Source organism: Anabas testudineus, chromosome 6, assembly GCF_900324465.2.
Source record: "Anabas testudineus chromosome 6, fAnaTes1.2, whole genome shotgun sequence".
Lineage (NCBI taxonomy): Eukaryota > Metazoa > Chordata > Actinopteri > Anabantiformes > Anabantidae > Anabas > Anabas testudineus.
The window spans coordinates 17316824-17339502 of record NC_046615.1 but is presented as its reverse complement, the minus strand read 5'-3'; the positions used below and the strand labels follow the sequence as shown (position 1 = coordinate 17339502).

Here is a 22679-nt window from a genome sequence, read left to right as displayed (position 1 = left end):
AAAATTTGAGTTAAACGGAAACACAAAAGTCTTTAATTAGCTCTATATCACTGACACTTTAATTTCAGCTTTAGCACACTGACAACTTAAGATAATACGGAGACCAGAGTCTACCAGTGCCTCTAACCTACATATGACAAGGCCATAGAGATGATTAAGTGGTTAGTACAATTTTAGAGAACATTAAGCTATTCAGGTGGAATGTTATTTTAATTGAAATCTCCGTCTGTTTAATAACTTAATGGGACAGAAAAAGTGAGTGACTCTTGAGAAGACATCGGAAATGAATGCATGTTCAGTGAACAAGTAATTCAGTTTCATTTCACAAGACTGATCTTGACTCCAGAGTGAGTTGCTGTTGTTTTTGATGGCTTTGTGATTTGACCAATGATCTCACAATATATTTTCCCATATTGATAATTGTCAATATGTATGTTTCTTACTACTAATGATTCAGTTCAGACTGTATTTCGCAATTAAAAAAACAAACAAACACACACTTCATTCACCAATTCAGTATTTCTATTAGGTTACAAAATGTTTTTGTGAGTGTCGGTGAATGTAATGTTGTAGGATGTCTTTTGATTTCAGGAGGTGTATATATAGTTTAATCATCTTGTGAAACTGTAACTTATTGCTTATTTTATCTTTTAAGCAAGTGTGTGTCCGTGTGTACATTAGCACATACATTATTTATAGACCTAACTGTGTGTGTTTTCTTAATTTTGGCCTTGTTTAGTTTTGAATTTAAAATCAAAAAGGAAAAAAAAACCCAAACTGTATGATGGTATACAAAAAACAATTTATTATGTTTTCTTTTGCAAAGATCAACATTATCACACATTTTACCTGTCTACAAATGTGCCAACTACGTATTACTTGAAATTATACCATCAGACATTGACTCAAAACAAATACAGTAATAGTTTAAAATTTCAGATTTACAATATTTCACTTAAAAATGAGGCATTTGGAATGAGTATACTGTACATGTAACTTAAAGTCAATATAAAGTCAGATAAATGGAAAACCATTCATTTAACCTGTTTAGTTTTTCAATGCATTAATATGTTGTGTTCTGAGTCCTGCTCAGTGGCAATCATCCTAACACCAGTCTGTAACTGCAAACATAATTCTTTAACAACTCTACATTAGCTATGAATACTTCCACTTACTAAAAACTTGTAATGTATAAATAAGACCTCTGTTGCACAGTTTATTGGTGTATAAAATCGGTTTGTCACACCAACATATCATTGATTACATTTTGCTGTTAAGGCTATGCTGAGTAAAGGTGTATGTGAAGAGTAAAAAGTATGTTATAAAATACTTGTACAGTATGTAAAAGCTATGAGCAGGTCCATCTGTTGTTGAATATGTAAGGAAAAAAAACTCAATATTAAACCAAAACAAAACTAGCACATGGTACTTTTCACCCAAAGCTGCAAACTTAAACCAGGACTTTGGGACTCTTGACAGAATTAGTTTTATATCTCCGACAAGACACAATATTTGAAATCAAATGACACAAACTTGTGTTGACAAACCTATTTTTTTGTTTTGCACTTTCAAATGTTGGTTTCTTGTTTGCAGCTTTGTTGTGAAAAGTTGAAATTCAGAAATTACAAAAAGACCAAAGAGTTGTAACATGAGGTATTTTTCTTTTTTTGAACGTTGTCTTTATAAAATGCTGATGATATAGCAAAATTTGTTGACCAAAAGCTTTGCTCAATTTAACAGTTAAGCATTCAGCAGTCAAAAAGGATGAAAGATATTTCCTCCAAAACATAGATATGGCAGCTTGATGTTAAAGAGTTTTTAAGGAGACTTTTCCCCTTTGAGATCAGTGGAAAATAGCAAGTCGTGTCTTCTTTGCTTGATAAGCTGGAATACATTCGTTGTTGCAAGGTTTTTCTTTTAATAACAATAACAATAGGGTAAAAATGAAGTTGTTGAAACACAAGCATTTCATAATTGCATTACCCATATTTGTTTGCATAAAAATGTTTTTTCTATGAAACTGTATTCAAAACAATCTCTTCATTACACTTAAGGGATTTAGTACATTTTTGCCACACTTAAACTCAACTTTGTTTTAAGAGAAAGCTATACAGTGCTGTGATCAGAATTTTTGATTTGTGCCCTTAAAGCTGAACCTGCTTTAGAAAAAACTAAACTTAAGCTATAAGTTTTGTATATAGCATAATTCCATGATGTTTGGCTTTTAGGTTAGTTCGATTTCTACGCCATGTCCAGAATTGTCTGTAACTAAGTTTTCTAATTGGTAAGGGAACAAAATACATTAAAGAAAATATGTATGATGCTCATACAACTCTCTTGAGTTATGGTTACAACATAAATATGAAAATATAGAATTAAAACATTTGAAAAGATAAAAATGTTTAAAGATAAGTAATAAAATAATTATATACTGATAACTACATAGAAAAATGTTCTTCCTGCAGAGTGGTGTGTAATACAATACTGAAAATCAAAGGAAATGCTATGACACCACTGATTAATTTTATTTTTACAAAATGCTTTTTGGGTTACAAAGTGTGAAAAATATTCCTATTGTCCTCATAAAAACGCCACATTGAACGAGGCAAGTATATTATACCGCATGGGGTAGAATGTGTTTTATTTTTTTATACTGTAGTGACTGACAGGAAGGCGTTGTGCACCTTGGCTCCCTCAGGGGCCTTAGTACCGTGAGTCATCAGTTCCTGGATGGTCATCCAGTTATCCAAGATCTTCTTGTTGCGTTTCTTCATCATCTTCTTGTGACTGAGCTCTATAATACTGACTTCCTTGCGACCCTCACTGCTGCTCTGTGGGTTCTCCCTTAAGCTTTCCAGCCGACTACGTTGCATAAATTCACGTCTTTTCCTCTGTTCTTTTGCTCTAACCAGGTGCTGCTTTCTTTCCTCTTTGCTCCAGTATCTCCCCATCTTCATTTCGCTCATTGCATCATCATCTGTTGTCATTCCCCCACTACGCTCTTCTTTAATCTTTAGGGCTCGCTCCCTCAGGATCTTGTCTCTCACAGGCCTCTTGGTGATGTAGCGGGTGCCATCGCTGCGGATCTTGACCTTCCACTCCATCTTGGGCTCATTAATGGGCCTCTGAGGGTCTTTGCAGACACTTAACAGGCTGAGCTGGCTCTGAGCATACTCAACAGCAGCACGCTGCTGGATCAGCTGCATGTAACTCTGGTAGTGGCGAGCATGAGCTGGGATGTTAGCCTGCCTTTGCTGGGAACTGTGGGATGGAGAGAAGTAGGGAATCTGGGAAGCATGTGGCTTTAATTTCTGTCTGCTCTCCTCCTCAGCCTGAGGTGTATTATCTGACTCAGAAGGATTGCTGTGGTCTGGGCTGCTGCTCTTGCCTGGGATTGGAGCACGGCATGCAAGGATGGGGCTTGGGCTAAGAGAGTGACCAGTGGCAAGACCACTGCAGAGGTTCCTCTGGTTGGTAAGACTAACCATCCTCTGCAGCGAGTGCTCTGGGGAGCGGTCCATTGCCAAAGGAGTGCTCCGTGAACTCTCTGCTGTGTTATAGGCACTGGAGCTGTCCTTGTCTGATTTCTCTAGCCTCTCTGTAATGTCAGCTAGCTTACCCCTTGTTTGTTCACTGCGGTGGAAGCTTTTGCTGGAAGGTGCAGAGCGGCCTGTTGAGGGAGACTGTTGGCCTTTGCGAAGCTTGTGGGCCTGCATGATGTTCTGACATTCAAGCTCAATGCTGCGCAACTCTTCATTGAGCATACGTAGCTCATGTTGAACCCCACTCTGCTCTGCCATACTGCACTCAATGGTGCTGCGGCGGCTATAGAACAGGTCGTATTCACCGCTGTTACGAATCTGGCACTTCAATTCCAAGAGCTGCTGGAAACGATCACCTTCTGTCTCATCATCATCTTCATCCTCTTTATTTTCTAATCTTGTTGAGCTGCTGGTACGGTGCGTGTCCCGATTGTCTCTCAGACACTGTGACAGACGTCTGTGTATGTGTGCCAGGACATTATGCTCCGAGTTTTCCATTTTGTCTTTTATACTTAGTACACTGTCCTTATGATGAGGGAGTGTAGAGCAGGTGGGCTTGTCATCTTCAGCTCTCTGAAATGAAGGTGAACAAAACCAACCTGAAATACTCTCTAGAATTGTATGGCAATTATGACATGCAAAAAATGTGCAAAACTTTCCACACAAGGATTATTTAAATTAACAAGCATATTTGAAGAAATGATATATATGATAAGTATTATCATATATAAATATGAATAGTATTTACAAGTGTTTATTATGCTGAAATACTTATATGTACTTTATTTCTGCTAATGTAATTTTGTTTTACTTTCCATAATTAGGACAAAAAGACAACAAAAAGTCACTAGAAGTATTAAAGAGTTCATGAAGTGCAACCCTATTCTGCATTCTCCTGAAGGACTACATATGCTGTTGTGCATAACTCTGTTATACAGCTCTGTTACTTCAGGGATTGTTTCCTCACTGCCATGTCTTTGAAGTTACATTTATATGGATTTTTGTGCTATGCTATCCTTCCAACAAAACAGAATTTTAAATTATGATTATTAATGTTTGGAATTTAAATGGTTCAATGCCTGCTCCTCATAAATATTCATAATCTTTACTTGATATTCATATTTCAAAGGGCAAAGCTTGTTTTCACACAGTTTTGAGAGTAAAGTCAATGAGGAGTTTGATTCCAGCTCTACCACAGGGTAGATCTGTAGTAATTTCAAGGAACAGGTTAATGTATACGGTTAGTAATGCCATAATACAGTCAAAGCAGTCAGTGTGATGGTTTTATGTTCATAACACAGTAACAACAAGGTGGAAAATCTAATGCCTTTTGACTCACTAATTTTAGGGATTTTATTCTTATTGAACTTTCTAGAGTTTCTGAAACTCGGAATTGAAAGTTTATCGTTTACTTGCTAATGTTTTGCTGCTGTCTCACCTGGTCATTCTCCTGCTCCTCCTGTAAGGCAGCTAATTCCATCTCCTCTCGCTGCTGCTCCTCCAACATTTCCATTTTCAGCTGCTCCAGGAACTCACTGTGCTCATCATCCAGCCAGGCTTCCTCCAACTAAGTGTGAACAAAGGGGCAAAAAGCATATAGAAGGGGGTGATTGTTACTTGTCAAGGTCTATAATGAAGTGTTTCAATAACAAAGACGCTGCTCAAAAACATTAAGACCACTTAATCATTACACTATAATGCCAAACCTTATGAATATCATTCTGCTATTTAGGAGGTACAAATGAGTAATTCAGTAAGACTGAACAAAACATCTAGTGTGGTTTTGAAGAAGCTATCAAAATGTGGTAGCCTATTTGACCAATATGCAGTTCCTCAAAATACCATCCTCATCTCTATAACATGCATTGTAATTTTAAAATCAAGCTAATTAAATGTATATAAGACTACTGTCTTTGACCTATTTGGTCCACATCATCCATCATATGTTTGTGTACTTTATGTGAACCAAATGGGATCCATGTCTGAAGAATTGAGATTTACTATGGAGAGATACCTCTCTAATTACAAAGATCCTACCATTGCTCATCTGCACTGCGGCAGAGTCCTTCCACTTGTTCGCCACTGGCCTTGAGCCTGAACTCACTCCACATTAGCATGCCATTAGCTTTTATGGCTTACCGTTGGAAGTCAATTACAGTGGTGCTACATAAAAATAAAACATGATGAGGTGTCTCAGTGGTGGCTCCCACTAGTAGTTGTGGTAGTGGGGATGGGGCATTGTAGGTTTTGCTACCCCAGACTGCTAAAGTTTACTATAAGCAAAAATACTGTACATGGCAAACCTTCAAGGGTGTAATTTGTGAACTGCATACTTTCTTCTGCCATGCTAAGCCCACACAGTACAGTAGGTGTTTCAGTGAGTAGTTTAACTATACAGTATGTCAGTGTGTGGAAAGTGTAGCAATTCCTTACCTGCATTTCAGGTCTGGCAACCAGCAGTACTATGTTCCTGCATTCATCATTGGAGAGTGCGGCCATTGCTTCCTCTCTGTCCTGTACATCTTGGCCATTAATCTAAAGATGACACACAAACATGATTATACAATTAAACCAGATGCAAGAGAGCAAATGTTTGAACTCAGGCACGTCACACACATATATACTGAGGCCATGTTTATCCTATTTAATACAAAGGCCTTTAAGAAAAACAAAGCCTCACAATAAAAATTGCACTGCACAATAATTCCTTTTTCCAGAGGAAATTGTAAACACTCTGTGCTGCTTTCTAATATTAAGCAGGACCCAGCAGTGATTATGAATGGGACAGTGACCATGGGCTGACAGAGCTGTTGTGTTCACCAAAGTATCCGGCTGCGTACATACATCTAGCCATACAATTAACTGGCCACTGACAGGGGGCGTCCATCTTTTTGCTGCCAGAGTAATGGTCCTGTCACTTGTGGATAATAGTGCAAGTATTGGTCTACCTCACATACATACACACACACATATGTACACACACACACGCACGCACGCACGCACGCACACACACACACACACAGTCTCCAATCAGTTTGAAGATACATGGTACATCTGCAAACAATTAGGCCAACAGTGCTTATGCACCCTTTCAATTTATTAATTGTTTGTGGAGACTTTTCCCTTGACTTTATTCTTTCCTTACTTCCTTTAACACTACTATACTTTGTTATTTTATCAGTTTACACATTCTCTTCATCTGCTGTTCATACAAAACTCCCATTGATTATTCTCTTACCTGTTTGTGGCATCATAAATTAGTTCTTCCTGTACTAACTTTAAAGCTGCACTAATTAACATTTACCACATTAACAGTTGATTGTCACTATTTATATGAATATATAACAACAAATAGGAAAAAAAAATAGATTCAAATGTGTGAAGAGGCTAATGTGCTGTACTTGGGAGTAACCAACTATTTGCTTTAAATTGCAGGTTTGAATGCAACCACACAAATGTTGTCAGCCTTAACAAATGGTGCTCCTTGTCCTAGCAGGACACCTCCAGCTCTTTGGCCTGAAGATGAAGCTACAGGCTAATAGCAGTGATAGCCTTTCAGCTATACCACAGGAGGCAGAAAACTGCAGCACAGCGCCATCCTGAAGCAGAACCCTTAAAAACCCATGTTGGTGCTGAGTCTGTAACTAAAACAGCCAGGGGGGCATTTCTCCACGTCTAATAGTCACAGTGGGGGTGAGTTTTTCCTTTAATGTGCTGCCATTAAAAATGAATGGGCTCTCATGCTGGGAGACAGTGGTTGAGGGCGACAAAATAAAAGTGGATTTTTATGTTGATTCTAATACAAACTGGTGAAGAAGAGGACAGTAAGAAAGTGTCCTACTGTACCTGTAAAATGCGATCTCCCTCTCTGATGCGTCCATCTCTAGCAGCAATGCTGTTTGGACTGATCTATGAAGGTAGAAGAAACAAAAGAATGCCTCAATAAACACTTAAATCTTCATTTAAGAGAATCGAGAAGTGCCTGAAAGTGTTTTTAGACATCACATTCGACATGCCTGGATTGTCATTATCAGTGTGAGCAACACAAACTAAAAAGTGCTGCCATGAAAAGACCATAGATGTCAAATAGCTTCTCTGCAACAAAGCCATTTTAGCCTTCGGCAAAAGCTACAACAACCTGAGTTATCACCTTTATCCTCAATTGTACCAGCCTCAAGCTGTTATCTTCTGATAGGTTGATATAGCACAAGTCTCTGCATATAGCATCTATAGCCTGTAACTCAACTGCAATACATGATGCACCTGCTCCGTCTGTAAGTAATGTTGGTGAACAAGAGGGCAGGACACTCTTTCATCAGCCAGTCAATTGGTGTCTGGGGCCATTTGTTTCACTCTCTCGTATCAGATCTCTGGAGATGGTGAGGTGCTGTGGCACTTCATCTTCATGATAGTCCACTCCTACACAGAGGACTACTCATTAAACTGGGAGGGAGGTCACCAGATAGGTATGGGGGTAGGACTAAAGGGAGCAAGGAAATTGAAAGCAATCTTTCTGGGGTTATGGGGGAAGCATCCTGAATAATCTACAACTGAAAACTGAAATGTAGAAAAACACAGTAAACTAATAATTGCTAAAGATACTGAATGCTGCATTTTTTTTCATCCATAACAGACTGGTGACCTGTGCAGGATGGACCCTGTCTGTATGCTCTATATATGCTACAAAAGACACCAGCCTCTGTCTGAAAAGATGTAAACAGGCACAGAAGCTGGGTGGACGGTGGGTACAAGAAAAGTACTTTTTGTACTTTTGCTGTTCTGAATGAAATGAACCATTGTAATGTCTAGGACAAAAAAACAAAACAAAGGGAAATCCACTTAAATAACAGAAGACTAGAAATAATGTGTTAATTCAACATTAGTTTTAGTTGAAATAGTGCTCATTTTAAAAATAACCTTGCATTGTTCTTGTTTATTTGTTCTCACTATTTATTCAAGATCAGAGCATGCAATACCTCCTTGAACACATGCTGTATACAGTGACATTCAGCCACCTCATCTAAATGCAGCACACTCCTCTTAGACCTACATGTTTGCAGTGCGAACACTTAGGGATGCTGCCAAGAGCCATAGACCACAGTGATTTATATTCCGCTCAGCTCTCAAAGCAAACACCTTGCAGGGTCCGAGTCAACTTCAAACGAATTTGAGAGAAAGTTGAGCAGAGTAAAAAAAAATGTATTTTCTATGCTTCCAACAAGTGAAAGAAAAACAGAGGGCAGGGGTCTTTTTACCAACATGAATCTCACAACTTTCTTGTTGATGCCAGTTAAACTAAAACTCTGTGTACCTGTATAACTCAGACAAGACCTTAAAGCTTCTTTGTGTCTGTCTTGGCAATCATATGTTGGCAACTGGCAGTGTAATCATGCAGTGGGAACATTGCCAAACTGTTCAATAATATAATCTGTAGTTTATATAAGAGCTAGGTTTTAAAAATGCTATAACCTATAGCGAAATTTACTTTCCACACATGAATACCAAAGAGATTAATAAATTAGACTTTCACAAAATTGAGTAAGTCCACAAAGTGTAGTGTGTTGTTTAGGGACTCTGATTCAAAGTGGTGATTGTGTGTTTTTTCAACGGTGCATATTAAATATAGAGAATCTGTAGAATATACATACTGAATAATTTCATTTTCAAACAGATAGTATGTATGATGCATTTTTTTTTTCTTCAAAAGTAAGCCAGAGTGGCAAAAGATAAAAGAGAGACTATTCTGTTTATAGAGTTCTTGGATGAAATCTGTAGTAATGAAGAGTTAGTTTGCCATAAGACAGTACCAACTTGAAAAACCTGTGGTCTCGTGAAGGAAAAAAATCCTACAGCTCAAGTCGTTCAACTCATAATATAATTACTCACCTCACTGACATAGATAGCCACGTCTTCTTCTTCATCTGTCCTGTAGCACAGAGTTAACCCCAACTTCTCTTGGCTGTTGAGTCGACATAATTTCACTTCCTGCACAGATACAGTATGAGAGGACACAAAATGCAAAAAATTAGAATGACTAAGAAATATAAGACTATACAGCAGTGAGCAGAGATAAATGCTAACTTCTCTAAGCTTACAACCATAATTTTAGGATGTTGATCTTGGTTTAGCACTCTTAGATGTTGTTTTTCAACTGACAGAGCATTTCATCATTTAAACCGGTGTTGTGAAAGGTTTATGTTCCTCTGTTGACCTTGACGAAGCCATTGAATAAACTTTAGAGAAATGTGAGACTCCAAACACATTCTATACAACAAGTAAACTGAAATTTTGATGCATAACTGACTACACAAACACACAGGGTTCTGCTTCACTGAAGATCAAATAACAATGTCCCTCATGTTTCTTTATAAAAATCCTACTTTTTTGAGATGCTTATTGAGTGTGAATTGCCAACTCTCGTCTGAGGTTTCTGAGTCTAAAGTGTTTGATCATGAAAGACATTCTCAGCTTGCAGAGTTTGATCGGAGGGGCTTTGATAAATGTCAGAGGACCTCAAGTGTTTTTCTTTCAAGCCATTGCCAAGTTATAGAATATTAGACTATAAATAAACTATAATTATACTGATGCTACCAGATATACAGTACATATTTGCTGCCGAACAAAAATATTCCTCATCTTCCTTTGGAGAGAAATCAACAAACTATTGACTCACAAATCAGTGATCGTCAAATTTCCCATGAGCTCCATTGAACATAGTTAACACCCTGAGATGAATTCTTCATTTAAGATTATAAATACAAACACAAAAAAGTGCTTCGTCAAATATATGTTCTCAATATGGAATCAAACACAGCTTCTATTTACTGAACATAAACAACTTTGCTCTCTTAGTTTCCCACAGCAGAGGTGCAGCCACACACCAACAGCACAAGCCTTTGCTCCATCTCCGAATGTTGAAACATATCAAGAGTGTTAGAGGGAATCAAGTGTGAAATGGCCTCTCCTCCCAAGGTCTTCATTAGAGCAGTAACACACCAACTCTGAGCAGCAGGAGCAAGGTGGTTGAGTGGAGAGGAGGATGGAGGGGGCAGAAAGAAATGAGGTGGTGGCAAGGGGCTGGTGGGGCTCACAGAAACGGATAGATTCATTTCCTCTGTGACAAGTTTGGGTTGGCTGGTTACACATGTCCGATGTAGCAGGGCTTTGGCAAGAGGGCGGGAGGGGAGGAAGTCAGACGATAGTGGGAAGAGATGAGGGGAATACCGCTGCCACCTGGTCCCTCTGTTGTAAGTCGTTTATAACTCCATTTTCCTCACATGCACATATAAACACACATCTAGGGTCAATTCACATTTTCTCCTTTTTCCCCCATGACTAATTTTTATCTATACTTTTATACATCTGCTTTTCACACACATTCAGAGATCATGGGACCTGGGGGCTGCTGGGCTAGACACATTCCTATACATACACATATCCAAGAGAGTAATAATCTGTGCAACCCCTTTGCTTACACACACACACACGCACACACACGTGAATACCGCAAGGCACACACACATTTGCAGACAGAAGAAGGGCTGGGAAAAAAAGACACCAACTGAGCTTTGCCGTTTTATCTTTCTCGACAGCCTCCACCTGACGGGGTGCTCAGATCTTTAATTGACTGTCTCAGAAGCTGTGACAACTTCAAGTTGATATAGAAGGATACAATGTGAAAGAGGAAAATAGCTTTAATGCCAACTACCTGAACATAGTGAGCTGCAAAAGTAAGACATTAGCTTAATTAGAAATGTTACTAATGAGCTATCACACTGGTGAGAAGTACTCCGATTTGCATTATTACAGTGTAGAAATACTAGTCCTGCATTCAAAACCTTACTTGAAAGTACAGAAATATTAGCATAAAATACACACACACAAAAAAAATCCTTATTTATACAATTCCTTATTGTAATGTATGTATTGAATCATAATGATTTAAATAATTACTTAAACTTAGGTACTGTACCTAAGTATTTACACTACATGTACATGTACCCACATTTGTCATGACATGTTATTGTTGGGAGTGGTATTAAAATGGCTCATCTCCTGATGCAACAAAGCAGTCATGGAAGTAATGGGAGCTGCCGATAGAGAGCACATCTTGCATGTTAATATGATGTGAGGAGTTGTGGGATATCTGTGGGAAATACTGAAATCACTGGCAATGTCTGAGACATATATCTAAAAATAAACCACGCAAATTAATTGCCAAGACTGAGGCAAAGCAGAGGTGTGATCAGGTACTACATCATCCCTATCTGGCTCTGCAAAAGAAGCCTAAAGTTACTTCTGACTAATTAATGACTAGATATAGTGCAGGAGACCTGTGGCTAAATGATCAGAGGAAATAGATTGCTACAATTACTGCATGTTGGATGAAACATCAGATCTGCTTGTGCTCTTAACACATGCATTTTTAATAGCAGATGTTCTTTTGCTTTCTTGTTTTCAAATAATATTGTGTAGAGAAAACACCCACTCATGCTCACAAACCTCCTTAGAAGGTTGTCTCCTTATCCATCAAACACACTATTCACCAGTGCCTGTCTCTCCTCTTGCCTTTAGATTTTTTGTTTTTTTATTATTTTCCAGGCAAACTCTCTGCCTCTCAGGCAGGAGATTGCGGCGTGGCACCGGGACGATGGCTGACAGTAAATTAATGAATGCGATGGTGTGATTAGGGGGAAGATTGCCGCCCACCATCAAAGCACACTGGATGCTGTCATAATAATCGCGCCTTTGATTACCAGTAATTGAAAAAGCAGTCTCAAATGCATGAATGGCCACCAATGGCAGTAAGGTAGCAAAAAAGCCTGCGCTTGGACTACTTGGCTTCTTCAGAACTCTCAAACTAATCAAAAGGATCATACGGGTTCAAGGAAATAAATGTTTCTCTGTGAAATTCTAGCTATTAGGCATCGCCTGTGTGTTTCATTAATTTAAACAAGCTTGTCATCAGAGAGCAGAACCGGCAGACTCCTGCGGTAAGTATTAAGCCCTGGATTTGTTTAGTTTTAAACTAAGATGTGTTAGATAAATTCTCCCTCATATTTGTTACAGAATGAAACAGTGAAATTAGCTAAGCTATAGTATATCCCCTTTTCCTAGCCTTAAAGTCCAGCCTTAAAATTTCAAATCAAGATAGTAGATAAACTAAGAAATTCAACTTCTTTAGCCTCTGCCTCTAAAATTTATTTTTCAGTCAAGGCTGATCATTTTTTAAGTAAAAGAACCTGGCTGACTTTCACAGAACTGTAGAAACCAACCTTTACAGTACATACAGAGTGAAGAAGCTACTGTTCTTTAGAACAGCTTTGTTAATAATTACTTTAGATGCAGTTATCTTCACGTGACATGCATAGATAGGACAGAAATACCCAGCCTGTCCATGTGGTGTAGCTTTCTCCTCAGAAATCTAGCAGCATTAATTCTCTGATCTTTAACTTTAACTCTTAATTTCAGACACCAGTGTTTTTATATGATGTTTAAGAAATTCCTCAGTAACCCATGTACATATCTGAAGAATTGCTAGGGAGAGGGAAATTTGGACTACCTTGATGAACCTGCAGCCACCACAACCCAATTCTTTTTAAGTAGAAGGAAATTAATTCATGTATGGATTGCCAGTGATTTGGTTCCAAGGTGATCAAGGCGTCATAACTACATGTACAAACTCTTCAGGTCTCTCTCTCCAGACTCTCACAGAAAATTACTCTTAACAGAAAAACTTCTTGGCATATTGGAGAAAAGTGAATTGGATTTAAATGGTTTCTTGATGTGATGGCACCCGTCTCTGTTCTGGTGCTCTTTCATCAAAAAAGGTAAATTAAAAAAGATCTCTCCTTCCCCAGGAGTGAGGAGTCAAGTTCACTATGAAAGTGGCTTTTCAGCTTCTGCCTTCATCCCTCTCACAACATTTTCAGTGGTATACAGTAAGTGGGGCCGCATTAGTGTGGTATCTAACTCCCCGAGCATGAAATCAAAAAACAGTGCAGGCTACAAAGCACACACGGTATAATAGGATTTGTTAATAGCAATGAGGCATAAAGAGAGGCTTTAATATATTATATTTGTTCCGATTTGACACCGCGGCCTCTGCGATCCAAGTGGGTGCACAAATCTCTTTAGGATGTGAAGAAAGAGCTCAAGCTCAGTGGGTGGAAGCATTCAGAACAAATGAAAATAGCAAGAGGAGGGAGGGGTGAGCAATCATCATCATGCATCAGACCAGTTGGAGCCCTTGCTGGCAATGTGCTTGCACCTCAATGAATCGGAAATAAAGAATATTGGACCAGAGCGAAGACAGTCTGTTTATCTCTTCCTGCAACACTTGAATCAGTGCATCTCTATGTATATCTGTATGTGTCAGAGATCAACAGCCTTAAAAACATCACCTATCCAACTGTGCCTGTTACTTACACTCCAGTAAAGATGCAGAAGCAAAGAAAAGTGTTTTCATCTTTTTGCTCCTCTTGCCAGCACCTGCCACACACACCACTCACTTTAATTGGTTTGAATTGAGAATTCAGAGTCAACCAGCTTGCTTGTTTTTTCTTTCGGAGTTGCAAAAACAATTAACAAATCTCAGGTAACGCTGTCACTCTTCTGAGGTTTTCTACTTTCTTTTTGCCTTGTCAGAGAAAGCAAAAACATGGAGGCATACCATCATTGCCAATGGAAGTAAGGGATTTTTCAAGCTGTCTACTATCTGGCATCTGTCACTACTGTTCCCCTGGGATCTGTCTGTAAAGTCAATTAGTGTTTGCTTCTCCCCACCAATTGGTAAGCACGTTTGTGTTTAAACATGTGGGTTCAAGTCTGCTTTTTTTTTTTTTCTTTTACAGCACTGGAATTTTAAGGTCAATATCCATAATTTCCACTAATTTCCAAACCTAATCACAGAGTACTAGGACATAAACACATCTGAAAACTTCTCAGGTGTGCAAACGATGGTATGGGCGATACAGTTTTTCTTTGTCTTCTGGTTACTTATCACCTAACGTGCAAGAATACATTTTACTGATACATTGGAATAGCTTATGTTAATTTATCAGCCAGGCTGGAGCAAGTATGTAGTGATGTCAAGTGCATCTCTTACCTCATACTCAAACTCCTCTGTCCTGTCTCCATCAGCTGCAATAGGGGAGAGGCAGTCTGTCCCTTCATAGTAATCCTGGTCCATTGTATGAAGAGAATGACAGCTGTCAGGGAGGACAGACAGGAAGGGAGTGAGGGGTAAAACAGAGAGGGCGGCAGGGAAACAGACACAGGCGGTAAGTTGGGCGTAAGCAAGATCCTTTACCTCATTTTCTTTTAAACGCATTCTGTACCTCCAAGTGACAGGATTTCCTTTTGCTTTGTCTTTGTTGGAATGTGAAGAATAAAGGATTTGTCAAGGGCTTTCGCTGGCGCTCAAGTGTGTGTGATAAAAGTACAGCCCGTTGTTAATAACAGCATATCCACATAATTTTCTTCCTGCTCTTGACAGACAAAACCCCCCACATTGTACAGTGTAATTCTATTATGCTTCCCTCAGTCGCTGAACAAAACAGCATTGTCAGTGCATAACAAGATGAGCAGCTTCAGTGCCACACAAGATAATCACGGTGGACAAAAACTTCAAAAAGACACTGTTGAACATGTTGAATGATGTGTTCAGGGGCTGTCTGACTCTCAGATTACCCAGCTCTGTAAAACGGTCTCAAAACTATTTCTCCAGTCACAAAACCAGACTGGTAAATGTCACAATGCTTTATACTTTTATTCTTCAATATTGCACAAATATAATTTGGTAGTGGGTTCAAAGAATACAATTACACATTTTATGATCTAGCCTCAAAAATAAGAGTGACAAACATTTGTTATATCTATAAAAGCTGCTGTATATTGAATTGTGCACCTGATCTCAGATGAAGGAAAGAAAATGTGTGTTTTATGGGAGACATTGATTACATTTGGGCTCGGCTTGGGGCTGTAACTAGCCCGCAAGCACATGTTGCACTGTGTTTCCTAGTTTTTATTAGCCCATTTGCTTTAATCACCTTGTAAACCTTCCATGAGCCAAATGGATATACCAAGCACCCCCTTATTAAGTCAAAAAGGCCCTGTGGGGAATTGTATGGTGATATTGAGTGATATATATATATATATACACACACATGTATATGTGTCAATAATTGTGCTCAGGTCATGTATAATACTTTATATCTGCCAAATAGTAATACTGACAATGACACACATTGTTTATGATGTTTGTAATAATTAGATTGAACAGCTGATTTTATTGGTGAGCATCTAGTAGCACGTTAACACGGCACTATCTCTGATATGTTCCTCAATGTATCACTGTAGAATTATCTACTGTACCAAACACACTTGGCTCACCGAGACAGTGCTGACTTCCCAGTCTGTGCTGTAAAGCTCCTGCATTGCTGTTGTTTCATTCCCAAGAGGTGAAACCTAGATATTCCTTTATGCTAAACTTTCCTTGTTCACAGTTTACTTCTCCTTTGAGATGAACAGAATATAAATTAAAATGCCAGGAGAGGAAATAATGAATCCTGTTTATTTTGTTGTTTTCTAAGAAAACCTCTAGTTGATACTTTCAACTCTCAAGGTCTTTTTTTTGGCTGATATTTTTATGCCTTTTTCTCCCATAAACAATAAAAAACAAACAAAAAAAACAAAACTTATCTTCTTGGAATTGTACTACCTAGCATCCATTTGACATGTGATTAGACTTTTAGTGATTGTACCACATGGGTTGTTTTATGCTACTTTGCCCGAAGTTACACAAGTGCTGCTTTTCGTCTCCTCTGACTATCTATCCATCTATCTATCTATCTATATACACACACACACACACACATCTACAAGCCCAACAAACATATTTAATCTTATAGCGGAGTTACAGTTCTGTGCAAAGTTATCTAAGCAGTTAAGGTATGTGAAACAAAGCCCAGCATCACAGAGAGAAAATTGAACAGTTATTGAGTGGAAAACGAGATTCAACAGCCAAACTGTGAATAAATGTCCTTCACATCTGCCATTCAATGGCAATAACTTTCACTGTGGCTTTGTGTGTGCCATGTTCGATTTTTATATAGGAGTAAAAATGTTCATTTCCAGATCAAAATATGCCTACATACATATGAAACAACTGTGGGTGGACTTAAATCTGTTTATACATTTTATTAAAGGCATTTTCTCAATGTCTGTGTGCACTTCGTGATAAATGGGGTTAAACTTCATATGAAACCAAACATCAAAATGCCAGGCACACGTCACATTCTGAATCGTTGGTGAACTATGACGACTTAGCTCTGTGCTTTTTAAGTTGGTGTGTCTTATTGGTGTAAAGGAGACATGAAGGACATTTAGAATCTCATTTTTCAAACAGGTCTGTATTTGTCACAATCAGCTATGCAGCTGCTTAGACAGTTCATTTATATTTTACAGGCGCCTTGCATTATTGCAATGCTAATCCTGCAAACACTGATATTTCTGCTTCATAGTTCACCAACACTTATTTTTTTCCTTTTTAATTACCATCAGTCTCAGGCAAAGTCAGAGCAAGGACACAACAAACTCTGAGCTGCTTTTTGGGGCACTTTAATTTAATTTGTAATCACAGCAAATCAAATTAAAATCTTTTAAATCACTGATCTGCTTCAAACCATCTCTGCTTCTCTGAATCACTATTTATCATAACTCTAATTCTCACTAATTTATATTTATTTGTCCTAAGAAATAAAGGATGATTGACTGCAGAAGAAGCTAATGGTGTTCCAAATAAATGCATAAATAAAGAAAGGCCGTTGTTGTTTGTGCTCTGGTTCACATATGCAGATATTGGTTGTACCTAGGAATGCACAGCTACGACCATCTTCAATTGTACATACCTATCAGAGAGCAGGAAGGGACAGACGTCAGGCACAGGGGGGGTCGAAGGTCGGAGCTTTGCCAATGCCATGATGTGTTCAAAGGTAATGTCGGTCTGAGTGCACACATCCACCACGTGGATTTCCTGAGGGGGGCCATGGGGGCGGCCGCTGGGGGTCCGCCTGATGACCTGCACCACAACGGGGTCCTTGGCAGTGCGAAAGGCCTCCACTGTCTCCTCATGGCTGGACTTTGATAACTCTTTTCCATTTACCTGAGGAAAATGTACAATATTTTGTGAGTGATAGGAAAAAAAGGCATGACTGCTTTGTTAATTTTGGTTTGGAAATGTTTCTTGGAAACAGAGCTGCTGTGGGAATAGACATAACCAGAGTGTGCAGAGCCAAAGAACCAGAGTTTTCCAGCTAAGTATTGTTAGACTGAAAGCCAGAAACAAACCAAGATCGGAGCCAGTATACACCCACTGTAACTGCAGAAGAAGAGAAATGTTTATAGAGCTTAACTAGCATGCCGGCAGAGTAGGGTAACATTAAGTTTTCACTGAAAAGTTTGCCATCAGATCCAAGAAATGCCACCTCCATAGTCTTGTCTTTGAACAAACAACCCATAAAGTCAACATCTGTGTAGCTCTGCAGTTCGGCTCAGACTGGACGCATACAGACACAAAATTAAATTGTACATTTTCCCTCAGCGTCCTAAAAGAAGAAATTTTTATAAATACAACACTGCAAAATAATCTGAATGTTAAACCCAAGCCCAAATGTTCCCTCTTCACTTTGTCCATCTTCAACTTCATCTTCACAAAATGAACTGGATTTTCTGGCACATTGAAAACCATTTGCACTACAGCTGGCGCATGTAAAGAAAATCATTGCCTCATTTAACACCAGTAATTTCTCTGGAGGAGAAACCATGGCTGTGGAATACCTCAAAGAATGTTCTTTGGTAAAAACGCTGAAACCAGAGATTACAATTTAGATAACTCAGGCAAGTATGTAAGGAAAAAGAAAAGGTAGACAGCTTCAGTTGTATTTAACTGTGATTTTATACTCCAGCATTTTGGCAAATTGAAATGAAGTAAGATGATAACAAGAAAAGTAAAAGAAAGCTGGGAAACTGAAAGACTTTCAGGGTTTGAATTGCATGCCATTTAAAATGCATTATAGGGTGGCTCCTAATTTCCATTGCATCCATGTTTCCCTCCCTCAAGTCTTTTCCTTGCGTCTCAGTCCTTAATTCACATTTATAAAGCGGACAAGGAAATGTGTCTTCAGAGAAATTAGACATTGTTTCTTTTGAACCATCATCTGAAGCTGCGTCTGTTTGAGGACAGTGACATAATTGGATCAGCCGTCAGTCACATTTTAATATTATATGGTGGCTTTTGTTGGTTTGTTGGTTTGTATATGTTCATACAGTTTAAACACTGTCCTAGTATGTATTAGGATGCACCATCAGCACAACCTTGTTTTTTATTAGCTCTCAAGTCTTTCAAATTCAATCATCTGCACGGTTATTAAAAGACAGATCAGTCAAATCACAGTGTGTTAAGGTACTTAGTTTTTCAGACACTTCATTTGCATGAATCATATTATGACTGGCAGGAAAGGATTTTTTAAATGGTATAATTATTGAACTAGTATTTGTTAATATTCTCTTTGTAAATATTTTTTTCAGTGTAAGACGTCTGTGAAGAATAGTCTAATGTACCCTTGCTTATAGCTCCTCATACCTTCTGTCTAATCTGTGCAGTAACAAGAGCTTTGTGAAGGACCAGACTGATTTATGAATCAATCAAGGATTGAGCACCAATGAATGATAAAGTAAGATACACCAACAGTAGTAAAAATGAAAACATATAGCATAGTTCTGACTAAAAACTCTCCGATCCATTTAATGACCAATTAAGAGTCACTGCATTATTAGAATAAATTAAGGGATATGACCATTTCAAAATGACTTAAAATGGGTTTGTCTTTACATCGAGTCAATCTCTCTCTGTATGGTTATAATACAATAATGGTCTTGGTCTTGGTTCCTTCTCCATAGTGTGTGTGCGTTTTTGTTCACTTCTCCATGTGTGTCTCTAGGGACTGAGTGATGCTCTACAAAACAACAAACAACTTATTTTCTCGGCTATAACAGGAGTCATATATAACTCCCTTAGCTCTTGTTTTGCTCTGGCCTGCTCCCCTGCCTCCTGATGTGACCTTTGTTTGTAGCAATATAGCATTAATCACCTGAGCAGGAGATAAACTGGGTCAACACCACTCCTGTGCAACTGAAGAGCAATTTGAAGAAAAGAGGAAACGGTGCAGCCTCAGTTTTTTTTGCCCAGTCAGCAAATATCAAATACTGCACATACATTAGAGTTAAGTACTGTATTAAAGAAACATGGGGTGCTATAATAATTAGCTTATATAGTTCCTTTGAGTGTCTCACTGTATTTCTTTTTATCTTCTTTTCTTGCTCATCGCTTGCTCTGCAGCCTAATCCTGGAACAAGGAGCCTGGTGAAAACAAAGGAGTTGGAGCAGACAAATGAGGCAGCCTATGGCGTATGACAGTCCTGGAGAAAAATGATCAAATTTCCCAGCGCTCCCTCTGGTACAGCCTGTCCGAGCCAGGCTCCTCCTCCAAACCTGACTGCTTGCTAGCCATACTCCATGACCATAATGAAACAAGAGAAAATATGTCAGGGGAGAAGAGGAGAGTGTGTTGTTTTTCTATTCTCTTCACTGGTTTTCACGAGAGCCAGATGGAACAATTAATCCCCAATCAACAGAAGTGTATTAAGTAGCCTTAACTCCTGCATGAGGGACCCTGCCATCTTCTTTGTGTCTCTTTGGCTCATGTCTATCCAGCCAAACACACAGCTACAGCTACTGTAGGTGTGTGGATCTGCGGTTCTGTCTGACAGATGGGAAGGGTTTCTATAAGCCTGGCTGCAGCTTCCCAGCCATTCTCATATTCTTACACTGAAGAACTGCTTTCAGAGCAGACCTCGATGTCTTTTGACGCATTACTCTTCAAAGTGCATACCTAAATATGGTGAAGGTGACTTTATACAGCAATTTTCTATGTACGTCCTAAGTAGTTTTAAACTTGTCAAAATTAAACACCATTCCTTTTCATTTACTGTCCACATTTAGTAAAGGCTGTAGCCTCTTAAAAGTTTAATTGTGCACTAGCATAAGCTATCCTCTTCAAGTGTGCGTGCAAAATATGAAAATACACATTCAGTCAAACACATGCTGGTAAACAAAATCTGTTGGCAACTAATTTTTTAGCAGCTGTAGCGTTTATGGTGTCCAACGCAGCTCTACACGTGCTTCATGGCCAAAACTGCTCCATATGCACAGAGTCAACATGAATTATCTTGGTATCTTGGTGTGGAACAAAGCAATGGTTATTATTCATGAGGGATCATTTGCTAGACAATTGGGCCAGGAGATGATCAGGTAAATGTGAAGTTGGAAGGAAATGGGTTGTGGGATGGGGGAGCTGGACCAAGACGCATCTGCTGGCTGTTTGCACATGGATGTGCAACAGCTGTAGCCAGAGGAGAAATGTGTTTTCATTCAAAGCCTCTGAGACGACTACCAGCTTTCCCACAACAAATTCAGTAAACCAGCTTAGTGGAGTGTAACGAAAGGATGAAACTTCTTTTCTTTCATTTTCTCTGTGGCTCAGTCCCACATTGACAAAAGACATTCAAAAATTGTGTACTTGTGACGAAGTTCAGTGCATGAAGTCTCCGCTTCAGTAAATATCTCATGTCACTTTAAGCTGTTCTGAGCTGTTTCAGGCAAACAAAGAGACTTGCTTGAAAACTTCACCAAAAGTTACCGGTTTACAAATATGAGCCTACAGCAAAGCACAGTCCTGAAGGTGCTCTCATCTGTGTCCCATGTTCATTTATCCTGCAGCTATGATAAGCAAGAAAGAACAAACACACACACAGCAGCTTAGCTCGACTCCTCAGGCATCTCCTCTGTCAGTGCTTTTGTCTCATTGACTGCTACCCCCATCAATATCTCCTAAGACTGAGGGTACAATGTTGGGACAAAGGTAGTAAAGTGAGGCCAGTTTATCTGTTAAGGTGTCAACTTTTAGCCACATGTGATGCTGCTTCTGCTTAGAGACTGTCTCTGGCAGGAGACACAGACACTGCTGCCAGCTTGCAGGGGGGTTACTGATAGTAGTGATTGATGTACTTCTTCTGCAAGGAGAGAAGGCAGCCTCAGGCAGTAGACTCTAATAGTCCATTAGCTTTTTATGCTTTCAAATTAACTGCATACATTGCTTTATGACTTGCATGTAGCACTTTGAATCTTAATGAAATGTTTTTGTTTTCAATTTTTATAGAGTTTAGAGGAAATGTGCTAAATTGAATACAGCAAGGTCATCCTTTCTACTTCAGAAAGGATTTTTTTCCTAATCTTTCAGTTGCAGTAGAAAGAGCATCAGAGGCTCATATTTAACCAGCATGTGTAACCTTGGGTGTTGTGCTTAACATCTGTACAAGAAGTAAGACTCCATTACACATAGTCTGTATCTCCTGTGTGCTGTCGCCTGCTGATTTGAGTGGCAGCCTGTGGGGTGTTAAGTGTATTCAGGGAGATGGAGTAAATGTAACATGTAGGTCATGTAGCCTCTGGAGTGTAGCGCTTAGAGCCGTGGATTACACGTGTGTTCCATCTTCTCATCTTTTGGGAAAAGGCAACATGACCTCTCAGTGTTAGGGTCCACTCAGCTGAGTGGAGCCCTCAGATATAAGAGAAGGCTGAATGTGGACAGAGTTAAAAGAGATGGGAGGTACAGTAGAGCGTAGAGGGGGACAAAGAAGCAGGGCCACTAGAGCTGGAGAGAACTGTAGAGAGAGGGACTGCTGCTAATGGTAAACCATCACTGAGTGAGTGCTGATAGACTACAAACCACTTTCCTAACACTCAATGGGGATAGGTCAGCCCACTCACTATGAATGAGAGATGTGAAGGCATTATATGGGAAGTGAAAAGGAGCACGAGTGTTTTCCCCACCATAAAATCTAATTTCAAAGATTTCTTCTAATTACACTATGTCATGAGTGTTTCTCAAAAAAACAAAAAAACAAAAAAAATAAACACCACAAATCCCCTAGATAATGAAAAAACAACCTGTTTTCTTTAATTTTTGTGGATATTAGCAATATCATTTACTTTTGGAGGTGAAGTTGTTACCTTTG

At 39.0% G+C, this 22679-nt stretch overlaps 1 protein-coding gene across 1 annotated transcript in view; it reads right to left on the bottom strand.

Moving 5' to 3' along the window:
* Positions 1-798: 798 nt before the first annotated feature.
* The window catches only part of LOC113165209 (PDZ domain-containing RING finger protein 4-like), a 98244-nt gene continuing 76363 nt past the window's right edge, over positions 799-22679 (bottom strand). The window contains exons 3-9 of the mRNA XM_026364570.1: positions 17453-17706; positions 14650-14752; positions 9429-9527; positions 7389-7451; positions 5976-6077; positions 4981-5109; positions 799-4115 (exon numbers count right to left, since the gene is read on the bottom strand). Of these exons, the coding sequence (XP_026220355.1) occupies positions 2649-4115; positions 4981-5109; positions 5976-6077; positions 7389-7451; positions 9429-9527; positions 14650-14752; positions 17453-17706 (2217 nt within the window). The 3' untranslated portion in view covers positions 799-2648. The remainder of the gene's footprint in view (positions 4116-4980; positions 5110-5975; positions 6078-7388; positions 7452-9428; positions 9528-14649; positions 14753-17452; positions 17707-22679) is intronic.